Source organism: Neoarius graeffei, chromosome 11 (genome assembly GCF_027579695.1).
Source record: "Neoarius graeffei isolate fNeoGra1 chromosome 11, fNeoGra1.pri, whole genome shotgun sequence".
In the NCBI taxonomy this organism is placed as follows: Eukaryota; Metazoa; Chordata; class Actinopteri; order Siluriformes; family Ariidae; genus Neoarius; species Neoarius graeffei.
Window position 1 is genome coordinate 69,121,531 of NC_083579.1, and position 13,489 is coordinate 69,135,019.

Consider the following 13,489-nt stretch of genomic DNA (forward strand, 5'->3'; position numbering starts at 1 on the left):
TTTGCAAATTGCCTCAATTTCTTTGCAAATTGCCATATATCCGCAGCGCATCCTCAGGGACAGCTCACTGAATGGTTTGATGATATGGAGATTTTTGAAAGGCAGTGCTGTCCATCACCATAATCTCATCTCATTATCTCTAGCCACTTTATCCTTCTACAGGGTCGCAGGCAAGCTGGAGCCTATCCCAGCTGACTACGGGTGAAAAGCGGGGTACACCCTGGACAAGTCGCCAGGTCATCACAGGGCTGACACATAGACACAGACAACCATTCACACTCACATTCACACCTACGCTCAATTTAGAGTCACCAGTTAACCTAACCTGCATGTCTTTGGACTGTGGGGGAAACCGGAGCACCCGGAGGAAACCCATGCGGACAACATGCAAACTCTGCACAGAAAGGCCCTCGCCGGCCACGGGGCTCGAACCCGGACCTTCTTGCTGTGAGGCGACAGCGCTAACCACTACACCACCGTGCCGCCCCTATAATGAAATTATGAAAGAAATTAAATATAACATTTGAAATGCTGATATGTTTGGGCCATCTCTGAAGGCCTAGAAGGCCCTGACGGTTCTCCTCTGGTGTTGTTTTTCTTTTAATTTGTCTCCTGATCTTTCACAGAGAAAAAAGAGGAAAAAAAAAGTATTTGTCTTTTCTCTCTTTCTGTTTTGCCACACTCAAGCATACGTTCTAACAGTATTACTCAGATGAGAAGAACATATGCCTTCTTGAGGTTAGAACTATTTTCACTGTTTTGTGACTACAAAGGCCCTTCCATTTATTGCTGAAGCTTCCTAGGTACGTTTCATAGTGTCTCTTTGAAGTCTGGCTGCAAACAGGTTCAGTTTGGGGGGTTCAGTTGCCCCGGTCACAGGTATATAGGGCACAGGCACTGCTCACAGACAATAAGGAGAATTAAAGGTGCTCTATGAAACCACAGCTGTTCATCTGTATCATTCCATTCTTGCTCTAAAGTGACTGCAAAACTGAATCTGGTTTGTGATGGTTTTGTCTGTTTAACAGAAGCTCTGGCATGTAGATTGCAGGCTTGTAGTATTCGAGTCGGACCCATGCCCTAATTTTAAGGACTCGTGACTTGACTTGGACTTGAGCATTGATGACTCGGACTTGGACTCAGACTCGTGTATTAACTGCATTCGGACTCGTAAATTGGAGACGAGGACTCTGATTTTTTTCTTTATTTTTTTTGTAACATGCCATAATAATTTGCCAAAAGATATTTATATCTGCATTAATTGTTATTCTAATTTTGTGCAAGAGAATGCACATTCACCTGTTCATACATCATGTTCAGGAACAAACTTAACGTTAATGGCGCTAAAATGCCTGGAGAGAACGGCCCTAGGATCGTCCGCTTTGCTTATACAGACTTCTCGTGCAGTGGGAAAAAAAAATGCACTGCTACTGTATGTGTTCCATATGTAGAAGAACTATCGAGGAGACGACGGGGACGACCTCGAACTTCAATCGTCATTTGGTAAGACTCCACCCATAGAAGGACGTGACACGCTATGTTCATTGCTCTGTTGATAGCGGGGCTTGCTTGCTGAGCGATGAACTAGCTAGTGTTAACCCTCTCTCATGTTTTTTGCCCTGTTGATAATGGGCGGGGCTTGCTGAGTGATGAACAAGCTTTTTATCTGTAGCCTGTTAACTAAAATGGGGCAGTTGAGCAATAATGTTAGTCCAACACAGTAGCAGAGATGCTTTCACATATATGTATAGGCAGCAACAGCCACCATCAAATGGTGCGGTTGGAGTCTTGTTCTCGGACTCGACTCGGATCAAAAGTGGACTCGACTCGAAATTTTCTTGAATGACTTGGACTTGACTCGGACTTGAACACTAGGGACTCGAGACTGGACTCGGACTCGAGGTTTAATGACTTGACTACAAATATTTTGGTGTTCATACACAACTAGTGGTTACTTTTGATTCTTTGTAATTTGCTTTGTTAAAATTAATATCAATTAAAATATCAATGTCTTTAACCCACTGAGCACAGAACAGAACACATGTAGTTATCGGTTTGTGAGTTCAGCAATTTTTAACTGCCCGTTTGGTCATTGGAAATTATTAATAGTCCTTAGGAAAACAATATTAGCTAAAGGAAGAGTGGTTAAGTCATCTTCCCACTAATAGGAGGACCATCTTAATGTGTTTTCCCTAAGAGTGAATTTTAGAATCCATAAATTTAGCTAGTTATTGCCAGGTTCTTGCCCAAACTGATAATCACATCAGTTTTTCTCTGGCTTATCAGACACAAGGTACACCACCACTCTTGCTGGAGCGGATGGGGGTTAGGCGCCTTGCTCAAGGGCACTTGAGCCAGTCCTGCTGGTTCAGGGAATCAACCCAGCAACCTTTTGGTTCCAAAGCTGCTTGACTAACCATTTGGCCATGCTTCCCTCAGAATCCATAAATCCTCTCTCAGATGAGTGTTCAACACCAAGTGCTCGGAGGTTTTGCTGCCAAAACAACAAAACGCTCATTATACTGTATTGCCCTGTTTGCACGTATGTATTGTGAGATAAATCACATCAAACTAAAAGTCTCTTCTGATGAAGTAAATTTTGGCCCTTGTTGTTGGTTGAGAGTTCCCAAATTGGAAAAGGGGTTTATTATCATTTTCCTCCCATTCTGTTTGTTTATCTTCTAGTTTTCTGTCAGATTCCGTGCTTGAATGGAGGACGGTGTATCGGGCAAAATGAATGCTGGTGCCCGTCAAACGCCACAGGAAAGTTCTGTCACCTTCCGAGTCCGACTCCCAGCAAACCCTCACCTGGCCGGCAAACCAATAGCAACAGAGTGCAGAACGGCTCATCTCACACAGTCTACACCCTGCCCCTGTCCAACCAGCAAGGTAAAAACAAAACACAAGCATGGCTCTACTGTACCTGTTCCTTTCACATACTGATTCCTGTTAGTATATTTCATAATGGAATTAAAGAGGAAGGAACTCAGCATCTGCTAACATCTTGCTCGTCATACTTTGAGACAAATTTGTAAGTTTACTCTGTTTGTGTTTCCATTCATGTAATTTGTTATTACTGGATGTTTGAGTTATAGAAATCAGAAATTGTTCAAATGGTCAAAAATTAATCGTTATTTATATCTGGATCTTATTTTGTGCACATGTTTCAAGTGGCCCATATTGTTCACAGATTATTCCTTTTTCAGCAAACTCATTATGAATGTGAAAACCAGAATATGTCTCAGCAATGCCAATGATGTCTGTGCTAACAAAGAACACCTGTCATTTTCAATTCCAAAAAAAGAAAAATATTCTTCTCCTGGCATATCTCACTCTTGCTTGCTCTCTTTCTTTTCTTTATCTAGCATTAAACAGATGTAGAAGCTCTAATATGGCCTTCGATCCTCTGCATTTTATCCTCATTTGTTTGTTGACCCTCGTGCCGTGTTTTAATAAGTCTAAATTAAGTGGCAGGGATCACATCTGGGGGGCGGCACGGTGGTGTAGTGGTTAGCGCTGTCACCTCACAGCAAGAAGGTCCGGGTTCGAGCCCCGTGGCCGGCGAGGGCCTTTCTGTGTGGAGTTTGCATGTTCTCCCCGTGTCCGCGTGGGTTTCTTCCGGGTGCTCCGGTTTCCCCCACAGTCCAAAGACATGCAGGTTAGGCTAACTGGTGACTCTAAATTGACCGTAGGTGTGAATGTGAGTGTGAATGGTTGTCTGTGTCTATGTGTCGGCCCTGTGATGACCTGGCGACTTGTCCAGGGTGTACCCCGCCTTTCGCCCGTAGTCAGCTGGGATAGGCTCCAGCTTACCTGCGACCCTGTAGAACAGGATAAAGTGGCTAGAGATAATGAGATGAGATGGGATCACATCTGGCCCTTGTTATATCACTGTACAAGCATCTCAGGCTTTGTGTAGCAAGTGAAACAGAACCATTAAGGAGCTTCTTTTTTATTGAGTAATACAAGAAGTTGATTGTCCACTTGAACAACTGATTTCTGAAAGGTATCGGCATGTCAGATTTCCCTCAGGGATGAGATGGTCAAGGGAGGCATGCTATCTACTGATTATTGGTCCAAGCAGTCATTTCTGTTTTCACTTGATTCAGTATTTCTAAAATATAATGATGGTGTATAGTGATGTGAGTCAATAACTATGTGTGGAATTATCATTGCCACAGTGTGTTACATTGTTTTTCATTAATACAATAGACGAGTTGTGTAATGTTCATATCCTTCTTGTATAGTCACAATGTTATGATAATTTCTCTGTTTTTGTAGCCTCCCTTTTACCCTCACTGGTGAATGTGCATATCCAGCACCCACCAGAAGCTCAGGTTCAGATCCACCAGGTTGCACGGGTCAAACCAGGCCAAACAGCTGAAACAGGACACTCAGTACAACAACGCTCTCAGCCTGGCAATAATCATATCAATGCCAATGGGAATGCCAATGGTCAGAACAGCGTGCACAGCATTGGTCAGAACCACCACAGGCCACATATTCGGCTAAATGGATATGTGGGAAGGTGTTTCCAGGAAACAGTTGATGGAAAGGTATGTCAAGTAAACAAATTAAGACTGGATTGGCTAAAAGTACACAAAGTACAGATGTATTTGAGTTGTGGTACTCATGACTTGTCATGGTCTCATGGCAATTACCATTCACTGTGTCAGCACGAATGAATGTTAGCGTGTCAGTATTTTGATACAACACAGTCTTTATAATTGCATAAGGTAACACTTTCCTTCAAGGTTCTCAACTGGCTTGAGCTACTTGGCCTCAGCTGAGTTCTCATTGACCCCTACTGAATCTTTTTCCCCATCTCTGAGTTCACCTCCTCTGATCTCAGGACTCAGGAGAGATGGTCCTGATTGCACCACTCAGATATGTCTTGGTACAGTGTTTGTATCACAGGTGTTTGGATGGACACGCAGACTCCGTTTATTATGGCATTTCCAAAAGTCATGGTCATAATCCAAAGCAGACATCAGAGCATAGCAGGTCAGCTTAGACTTTTCTATAATCCAAATTAAGAAACAATGGTAAGCTCAGTCAATACATGATAAATTCAACACATGACAAACACAAAAAGGAGTAGAACAAGGAGTAGGATCAATCCAGACATGATAGCACTTACTTATTTACCTGTTAAACAAGCTAAATAACTCTTACAAAAAACAGACAAAGAATGAAAGGAAGAAAGAAATTCAACTACATGACCTGTTTTTCTGTGTTTAGAATTTGATATATTCGTATATTTAAGTGGTCATCGAGAGAAATCTACTAGGTACCAGGTAAATTATTTGTTTACTTTTAGATCCACTGCTAATAAAGGTTATTAAACATATTTCTGAGCATATTAACAACTCATGTCTATATCTTTTTGGTCCACATTCAATTTATTGGTTTGTTTATTCATCTTCAGTAACAGTTTCATCCGAGTTATGGTCATGTGGATGGACAACACTGGGCCCAAGGTGGGAATACACCCTGAATGGGATGCCACTGGGGCAGTAGAATGTTGCAGTGGTTAGCACTGTCATCTGGGTTCAAACCTCATGGCTAACTACGGCCTTTCTTTGCAGAGTTTGCATGTTTTCACTGTAGGTTTCCTCTGGGTGCTCTGGTTTCCTCCCACAATCCAAAAACATGTGAATTATGCCAACTGGCTACTCTAAATTGCCCATAGGTGTGAACATGAGTGTGAATGATTGTTTGTCTCTGTGTTAGTCCTGTGATAGATCAGCAATCTGCCCAGGGTGCACCCCGCCTTTCGCACGAAGTCAGCTGGGTTTGGCTCCAGCTTCTCCATGACCCTGACAGATAAGCTGTATAGATAATGGATGGATGGATGGATGGGATGCCAGACCAAAACATGGCACCACACACACACCTAGGGACAATCTAGAGTAGCCAATCCACCAACTGGAATATTTTTGAGAGTTGGGATGAAACTGGAAAACCCAGAGGAAACCCACACAGTCAAGGGGAGAATATGAGAAACCTGAACTCAGCTTGGAACTGGAGACACTGGGGCTGTGAGGTGGCAACACTACCCGCTGTTCCACCACAAATTATTGAATTAGTTGAAATTGTATTTGGAGACGTGATTGCAGTCATCATTTACTGAAATTCATATTAACCTAATTCAATGCACAGCGTTATGTTTTTCTTGAGCCGCGCTATATAAATAAAGCCGACCTGACTCGACTCACAGAACTAGCCAGTGAACAAAACTGAAAACAGGAATAATTTTGTCCAGATTGAATGTGAAGCAAATGCAGACCTTGCGCACAATTAGTTAGCTTTAGTAGCTATTTTATCATATATTAATGAATGTAAAACACTAATAATACAATTTAAATGTATAATATAATATAGGGCAGCACGGTGGTGTAGTGGTTAGCGCTGTCGCCTCACAGCAAGAAGGTCCGGGTTCGAGCCCCGTGGCCGGCGAGGGCCTTTCTGTGCGGAGTTTGCATGATGTCCGCGTGGAATTCCTCCGGGTGCTCCGGTTTCCCCCAAAGACATGCAGGTTAGGTTAACTGGTGACTCTAAATTGACCATGAGTGTGAATGGTTGTCTGTGTCTATGTGTCAGCCCTGTGATGACCTGGCGACTTGTCCAGGGTGTACAGTACCCCGCTTTTCGCCCGTAGTCAGCTGGGATAGGCTCCAGCTTGCCTGCGACCCTGTAGAACAGGATAAAGCGGCTAGAGATAATGAGATGAGATAATATAATTTCAAAAGGGCGATTTTGCCACTTCCTCTAATCATCAAAAGCACTACCAAATGCCCAAATCTCTTTCTTAGAAAGTTGTATTGTTCTACATCACGACCATGGTCTTGGTGAAAGGTCATTCAGACATTGCAATGACAGCTATTCATTTTCTAAAAGAGAAACATACAACATGGTTCGAGAGGAACCAGCTGAGGTGGCTCGGGCATCTTTTTCAGATGCCTCCTGGACGCCTCCCTGGGGAGGTGTTCCAGGCATGTCCCCCCAGGAGGAGGCCCCGGGGAAGACCCAGGACACGCTGGAGGGACTATGTCTCTCGGCTGGCCTGGGAACGCCTCGGTGTTCTTCCCGAGGAGCTGGCCGAGGTGTCTGGGGAAAGGGAAGTTTGGGCTTCCATGCTTAGACTGCTGCCTCCGCGACCCGGTCCTGGATAAGCGGAAGAAGACGAGACGAGACGAGAAACATACAAGTATATGTTGATGTCAGACAGGAAGGAAAGTCTGCTTCTGATTTACGCCACAGTTGGAATTCATGCGAGTTTAGTCCTCTCAGATTCCAGTCACATTAGCAGAGGTGTAATGATTTGGGGCCAAAAGGGCAGACACTGTTTGGCATAGGATATGCCACTATACATCCATCTGGAATGTGGTACAGAGACAAGCTGTAACTAACATGATCCTTCAATGTAATATTATAAAGCTCATTACATCACATCAAGTTATATATTTTTAATTTGCTATGGTCTCAATTTCCAAACCAAGCATTTTGTGTGCTCGGCTTACACTTTATTAAATAAATGGAGCTTGAGAAGTATGAAGTGTAAGCTTTGAAAAGATTTGGCTGAAGAATAGTACATTCTGTATTTGTCTCTTACTTTTCCCTTTCTGGCTTATTAGTAGTCTTGACAAGAACGGAACACACCGAATGCAAAATGACTCAGCATTTTTTCCATTTTGGATAACATGCTCGTATTCTAATACAGGCATGTGTCTTGGGAATTCGGAGATGATGCCAGTGCCCTAGTAATATATTTGACATAACAGGGACTTTGCTTCCAAAATCCCATGAATCGAAAAGGAATTCAGATCCTAATCTTGCAGTTAGCTCGGATCCATGAGCCATGTGCCAGGGGAGGAGAGAGTGGAAGAAAAAAAAAAAAAGAAGAGGCTGCTTTTGTCCTCTCTAACCGGACTCAGCTGCTCCTCATCGTTTTTGTTTTAAATGTGAAGAGGGACACTTGATCTGTAAGCTTTTTTAATCACAGCACACGTAAAACATTTAGGTATGAGAAGAATGGAAGGAAAGATGCTAAAAGAAAAGGAGATAAGTTCTGTGATGATACAGCCTGGGTTGTATGCAACTCCTCTGAAGCTAGGCCTGAACAGGCCTGGGTTTCATAATATATTTCAACTGCCTATTCTGAACCCTTTTGTAGCATTCATCCCCTTGAAAAGAGCCTTGTGTTTGTTCAGAAACATGAGTCGCTGGAATTTGTGCTATTGTGTATTTGTGTGCTTATGTTGCAGTGTGGGAAGCCTCTGCCAGGTCTCACCAAGCAGGAAGACTGCTGCGGCAGTGTGGGAGCTTCATGGGGTCTGCACAAATGCACCGAGTGTCCCAGTAAACCAGGTGAGACTCTTGTACGCTAGGGGCTAACAACACATACTATATGTCTGAGAAAACCTAAAGATGTCACTGTGTCCGAATTCTAGCCAAAAGGGATAAAACAAATTTAGGTTTTGGCCAAGGATTTTTATTTTTTTTTAACCCTCATCCTACCATGCTATTTTACACCTTAATCTTACCATGTGGGGTCCGTTTGGACCCCAATACTTTTCTTTAAAATTAAAGCTTATAAAGACAAAATCACCAGATAAGTTTTGTTCAGAACATCTTGTATTAATAACAGCAATACACTAAAGGGCCCAAGGCATAAAGAACACACTTAACCTTCATCCTACCAGCCAATTTTACATACACAAACTACCAGGCGGGGTCCGTATGGACCCCAGGAGGGAATACCTTGAAATCAATGCAGTAAGAACTAATTCAATGCAGCAAACAGACATAACTTTATTGAAGAACAAAATCCACTATGGCTGAATATCAATGATGTATTATAAATGCAATAACATTGCAATAATATTGCAATAACTAGCATACATGTAGCAAATTATAGCGCCACAAAAAAATTGGCATTATATACATGATTTTTGCAGCTCATGCAGCTGTAAAACATTCTGGATTACAACTTAGGTCTTTTCTTACAGAATTTAAAACAAAAAAGTAATTGTAAAATAATTTAGGGCTTTTGTTTTGCAGCCTGTGCTTATTGCAGCAGTGGGGTCCACACGGACCCCAAGAAGGAATGCCTTGGTAGTTTCATTATGGAACATAAAAGAAGTTAACTTTCAGTGTGCTATTCAATTATAAAATGAAAGACAGATAAACTTTACTCTGGGGTCCGGTTGGACCCCAGTAACAAATTAATTATACCTTCACAATGCAAAAAGCTGATCTTCCGGTGCTTTAGTGTTTTAATTAAGACATAAATTCCGACAAATTCATAAAACGGTGAGGCAGTATGCCACATATTTTTAAAATGGCAAACAAACATATAGGTGCAGGGTCCAGATGGACCCCACTTGGTAGGATGAAGGTTAATTTCTCCCTAATTTAGTCATGTCCACCACCACCAGACAGCTCTCCCATATCACATAACATGTACCAAAGACTATCATGCACTTCCTCCAAGATACATGAATCCACCTGACCACCACATCTTTTCAAACTGCTGCTCATGCAATGTCAGGGGTGGCGCAACACACTTGGAAGAAAGCACTATCCGCCCGCTTTCATATTCATGAGCCCACAGATGCCCGTGATCACTCGATTGACGGGGCAGGAAGAGTATCCCACCCGTCCCTCCATGAAAGCATGGCCAATTTTGCTCTCTTGAGCTCTCGGTCACAGATAGCTATAGCAGCATCGGGATTCAAACTCAGGATGTAAGTCACGCAAAATAAAAATCTGTGATCAAACATTTTTCGAGACGTGAACTGTTAAATATTTTAATGATGTTTTCATGAGCCAGCACGCCATTAACACCCAAATGACCCGAAACACGTCTGATTCGTTTGTGTTTCATTTGTGTACAAAATAAACACATGTCTTTCATTATTTCTTAAGTTATTAAATGTTATTTTCTTCATGCGTGATGTCACTGAGCACCCCATTAATGAAACGCATATGTTTATTTTGCATGCATAAACGTGCACAAATCAATCAGACATGTCATTTGGGGATTAATGGGGTGCGAGCTCATTAAAACATTTCATAGTTAATTTCTCAAAAATTTTTGAGCACAAACTTTTCTTTTGCATGCACAAATGGTGCATAAATGACTCAAAAGGCTTTTGTTCACTTCTTATGATATGGGGTGACAACTTCACAGAGGTCACCCTGGGAAGATCGCCAGTCTATCACAGGGCTTCGGAATGGGATATTTCAATGCAATTTTCTCTTTGAAGTTAGAATGCTAGAACTCTATTTCTGGTTGAGATACAGGCAAAAAAAGAAACATATTTCATTTCAGGAAGTTCTGTTTTCAGAAATGTATGTAATAGAAAATGTTGATCTTTCATCTTATGAAGGATTTCTGAGGATTTTTACAGGTCATTATAAATGCAGTGGTGCTTGAAAGTTTGTGAACCCTTTAGAATTTTCTATATTTCTGCATAAATATGACCTAAAACATCATCAGATTTTCACACAAGTCCTAAAAGTAGATAAAGAGAACCCAGTTAAACAAATGAGACAAAAATATTATACAGTACTTGGTCATTTATTTATTGAGGAAAATGATCCAATATTACATATCTGTGAGTGGCGAAAGTATCTGAACCTTTGCTTTCAGTATCTGGTGTGACCCCCTTGTGCAGCAATAACTGCAAATAAATGTTTGCGGTAACTGTTGATCAGTCCTGCACACCGGCTTGGAGGAATTTTAGCCCATTCCTCCGTACAGAACAGCTTCAACTCTGGGATGTTGGTGGGTTTCCTCACATGAACTGCTCGCTTCAGGTCCTTCCACAACATTTCGATTGGATTAAGGTCAGGACTTTGACTTGGCCATTCCAAAACATTAACTTTATTCTTCTTTAACCATTCTTTGGTAGAACGACTTGTGTGCTTAGGGTCATTGTCTTGCTGCATGACCCACCTTCTCTTGAGATTCAGTTCATGGACAGATGTCCTGACATTTTCCTTTAGAATTCGCTGGTATAATTCAGAATTCATTGTTGTATTAATGATGGCAAGCCGTCCTGGCCCAGATGCAGCAAAACAGGTCCAAACCATGATACTACCACCACCATGTTTCACGGATGGGATAAGGTTCTTATATGCTGGAATGCAGTGTTTTCCTTTCTCCAAACATAACGCTTCTCATTTAAACCAAAAAGTTCTATTTTGGTCTCATCTGTCCGCAAAACATTTTTCCAATAGCCTTCTGGCTTGTCCACATGATCTTTAGCAAACTGCAGACGGGCAGCAATGTTCTTTGTGGAGAGCAGTGGCTTTCTTCTTGCAACCCTGCCATGCACACCGTTGTTGTTCAGTGTTCTCCTGATGGTGGACTCATGATCACTAACATTAGCCAATGTGAGAGAGGCCTTCAGTTGCTTAGAAGTTACCCTGGGGTCCTTTGTGACCTCACCGACTATTACACGCCTTGCTCTTGGAGTGATCTTTGTTGGTCGACCACTCCTGGGGAGGGTAACAATGGTCTTGAATTTCCTCCATTTGTACACAATCTGTCTGACTGTGGATTGGTGGAGTCCAAACTCGTTGGAGATGGTTTTGTAACCTTTTCCAGCCTGATGAGCATCAACAAAGCTTTTTCTGAGGCCCTCAGAAATCTCCTTTGTTCGTGCCATGATACACTTCCACAAACATGTGTTGTGAAGATCAGACTTTGATAGCTCCCTGTTCTTTAAATAAAACAGGGTGCCCACTCACACCTGATTGTCATCCCATTGATTGAAAACACCTGACTCTAATTTCACCTTCAAATTAACTGCTAATCCTAGAGGTTCACATACTTTTGCCACTCACAGACATGCAATATTGGATCATTTTCCTCAATAAATAAATGGCCAAGTATAATATTTTTGTCTCATTTGTTTAACTGGGTTCTCTTTATCTACTTTTAGGACTTGTGTGAAAATCTGATGATGTTTTAGGTCATATTTATGCAGAAATATAGAAAATTCTAAAGGGTTCACAAGCTTTCAAGCACCAGTGTATTTACAAAAATCCTCTTCTTCTCAGTTCACACTACTGAAGGTACACTGTGTATATCATACATGTACTACCCCTCTCCTTTCAAACGGGTTTGTGATTGAGAAACTCAACAAGGCAACAAATCTAAGTAGGCATTTCTTTGGATGAAAGCAGCTTGGCAAAACCCACTGCTGTGAGATTGCTGAGCATTGCTCAAGACAAGCATGTGCCAACTCTTCCTCTGATCTGTGATTCTTTAGAAAAGCCACAGTTTACACTCAGCCTGGTTTAGTTTGTGTATACAGAATGGAAGTTGACTGCTGGCAGATTTGCAGTGCTTCATGTTGTGTGGTATTAAATGGACAATGTGTGAGAAGAAGAAGAATCCAAGAAGCCTTTATTTGTCACACGTACAGTCAAGCACAGACTTAAGCACACAGTGAAATTTAACCTCTGCATTTAACCCATCTGAAGCAGTGAACACACATGTGCGAGCAATGAGCACCTACACATACCCAGAGCAGTGGGCAGCTATGCTACAGCACCTGGGGAGCAGTTGGGGGTTAGGTGCCCTGCTCAAGGGCACGTCAGCCCAACCTCAGGCCATGGCTGTCCCATGTTAACCTAACCACATGTCCACACAGACGCAGGGAGAACATGCAAACTCCACACAGAAAGGCCCCCATTGGCCGCTGGGCTCGAACCCAGAACCTTCTTGCTGTGAGGCGACAGTGCTAACCACTACACCACTGTGCCGTGAGGTGAAGTGAGGTGTGCTGTGCTATGTTCTATGCCTTAGTAGTTATACTTTTAAGTATATTTTATACATATTTATCTATACTTACCTATAGACATCCCCATAATGATAGGAATAAATGCTGATTTTGTCCATGTAAGCGACCCTACGTGTGGGTGGAGCACAGAGGACGGCAGGACAGAGATCAGGGTTTATAAATTGGCTTTATTGCCACACTTTTCAGTCTAACAATGATTCTCCCAGACACACACACCACCGGCGTCTGGTTCAGGGTTGAGCCTCCCTCTGCTCTCGCTCTCCCTCCTGATATAGGGCGCAGTCACTGGGAAGACACACAAACAGGTTAATTCCTCTCAGGTGACGTGATTCTGCCACTTACCTTCCCTGACTCCGCCCTCCTGTCACAGACCGGCGCTTGACCACGCCCCCGCTGCCACATACCCCCACCGCCCGACTCAGGCCGGGCGGCTGTCCGGCCTGCAGCTGACTCCCCCCCCCCTTGACGGGAGAGGAAGTCCGCCACGACCATCTGCGCCCCCGGCCTGTGGACCACCTTGAAATTAAAGGGTTGGAGCGCCAGATACCAACAGGTGATCCGCGCGTTGGCATCTTTCATGCGGTGGAGCCACTGGAGGGGCGCGTGGTCCGAACAGAGGGTGAAAGGGCGCCCCAGCAGGTAGTACCGGAGGGCGAGAACTGCCCACTTGA

The 13,489-nt window shown here is 42.9% G+C and overlaps 1 protein-coding gene across 2 annotated transcripts in view; it reads left to right on the forward strand.

The window, feature by feature from the left end:
- Positions 1-13,489, forward strand: part of LOC132894602 (latent-transforming growth factor beta-binding protein 2-like) — a 316,258-nt gene that overhangs the window by 124,770 nt on the left and 177,999 nt on the right. For both annotated transcript variants that reach the window (XM_060934665.1, XM_060934666.1), the window contains exons 6-8: positions 2,686-2,889; positions 4,282-4,556; positions 8,268-8,370. In XM_060934665.1, the coding sequence (XP_060790648.1) occupies positions 2,686-2,889; positions 4,282-4,556; positions 8,268-8,370 (582 nt within the window). The remainder of the gene's footprint in view (positions 1-2,685; positions 2,890-4,281; positions 4,557-8,267; positions 8,371-13,489) is intronic.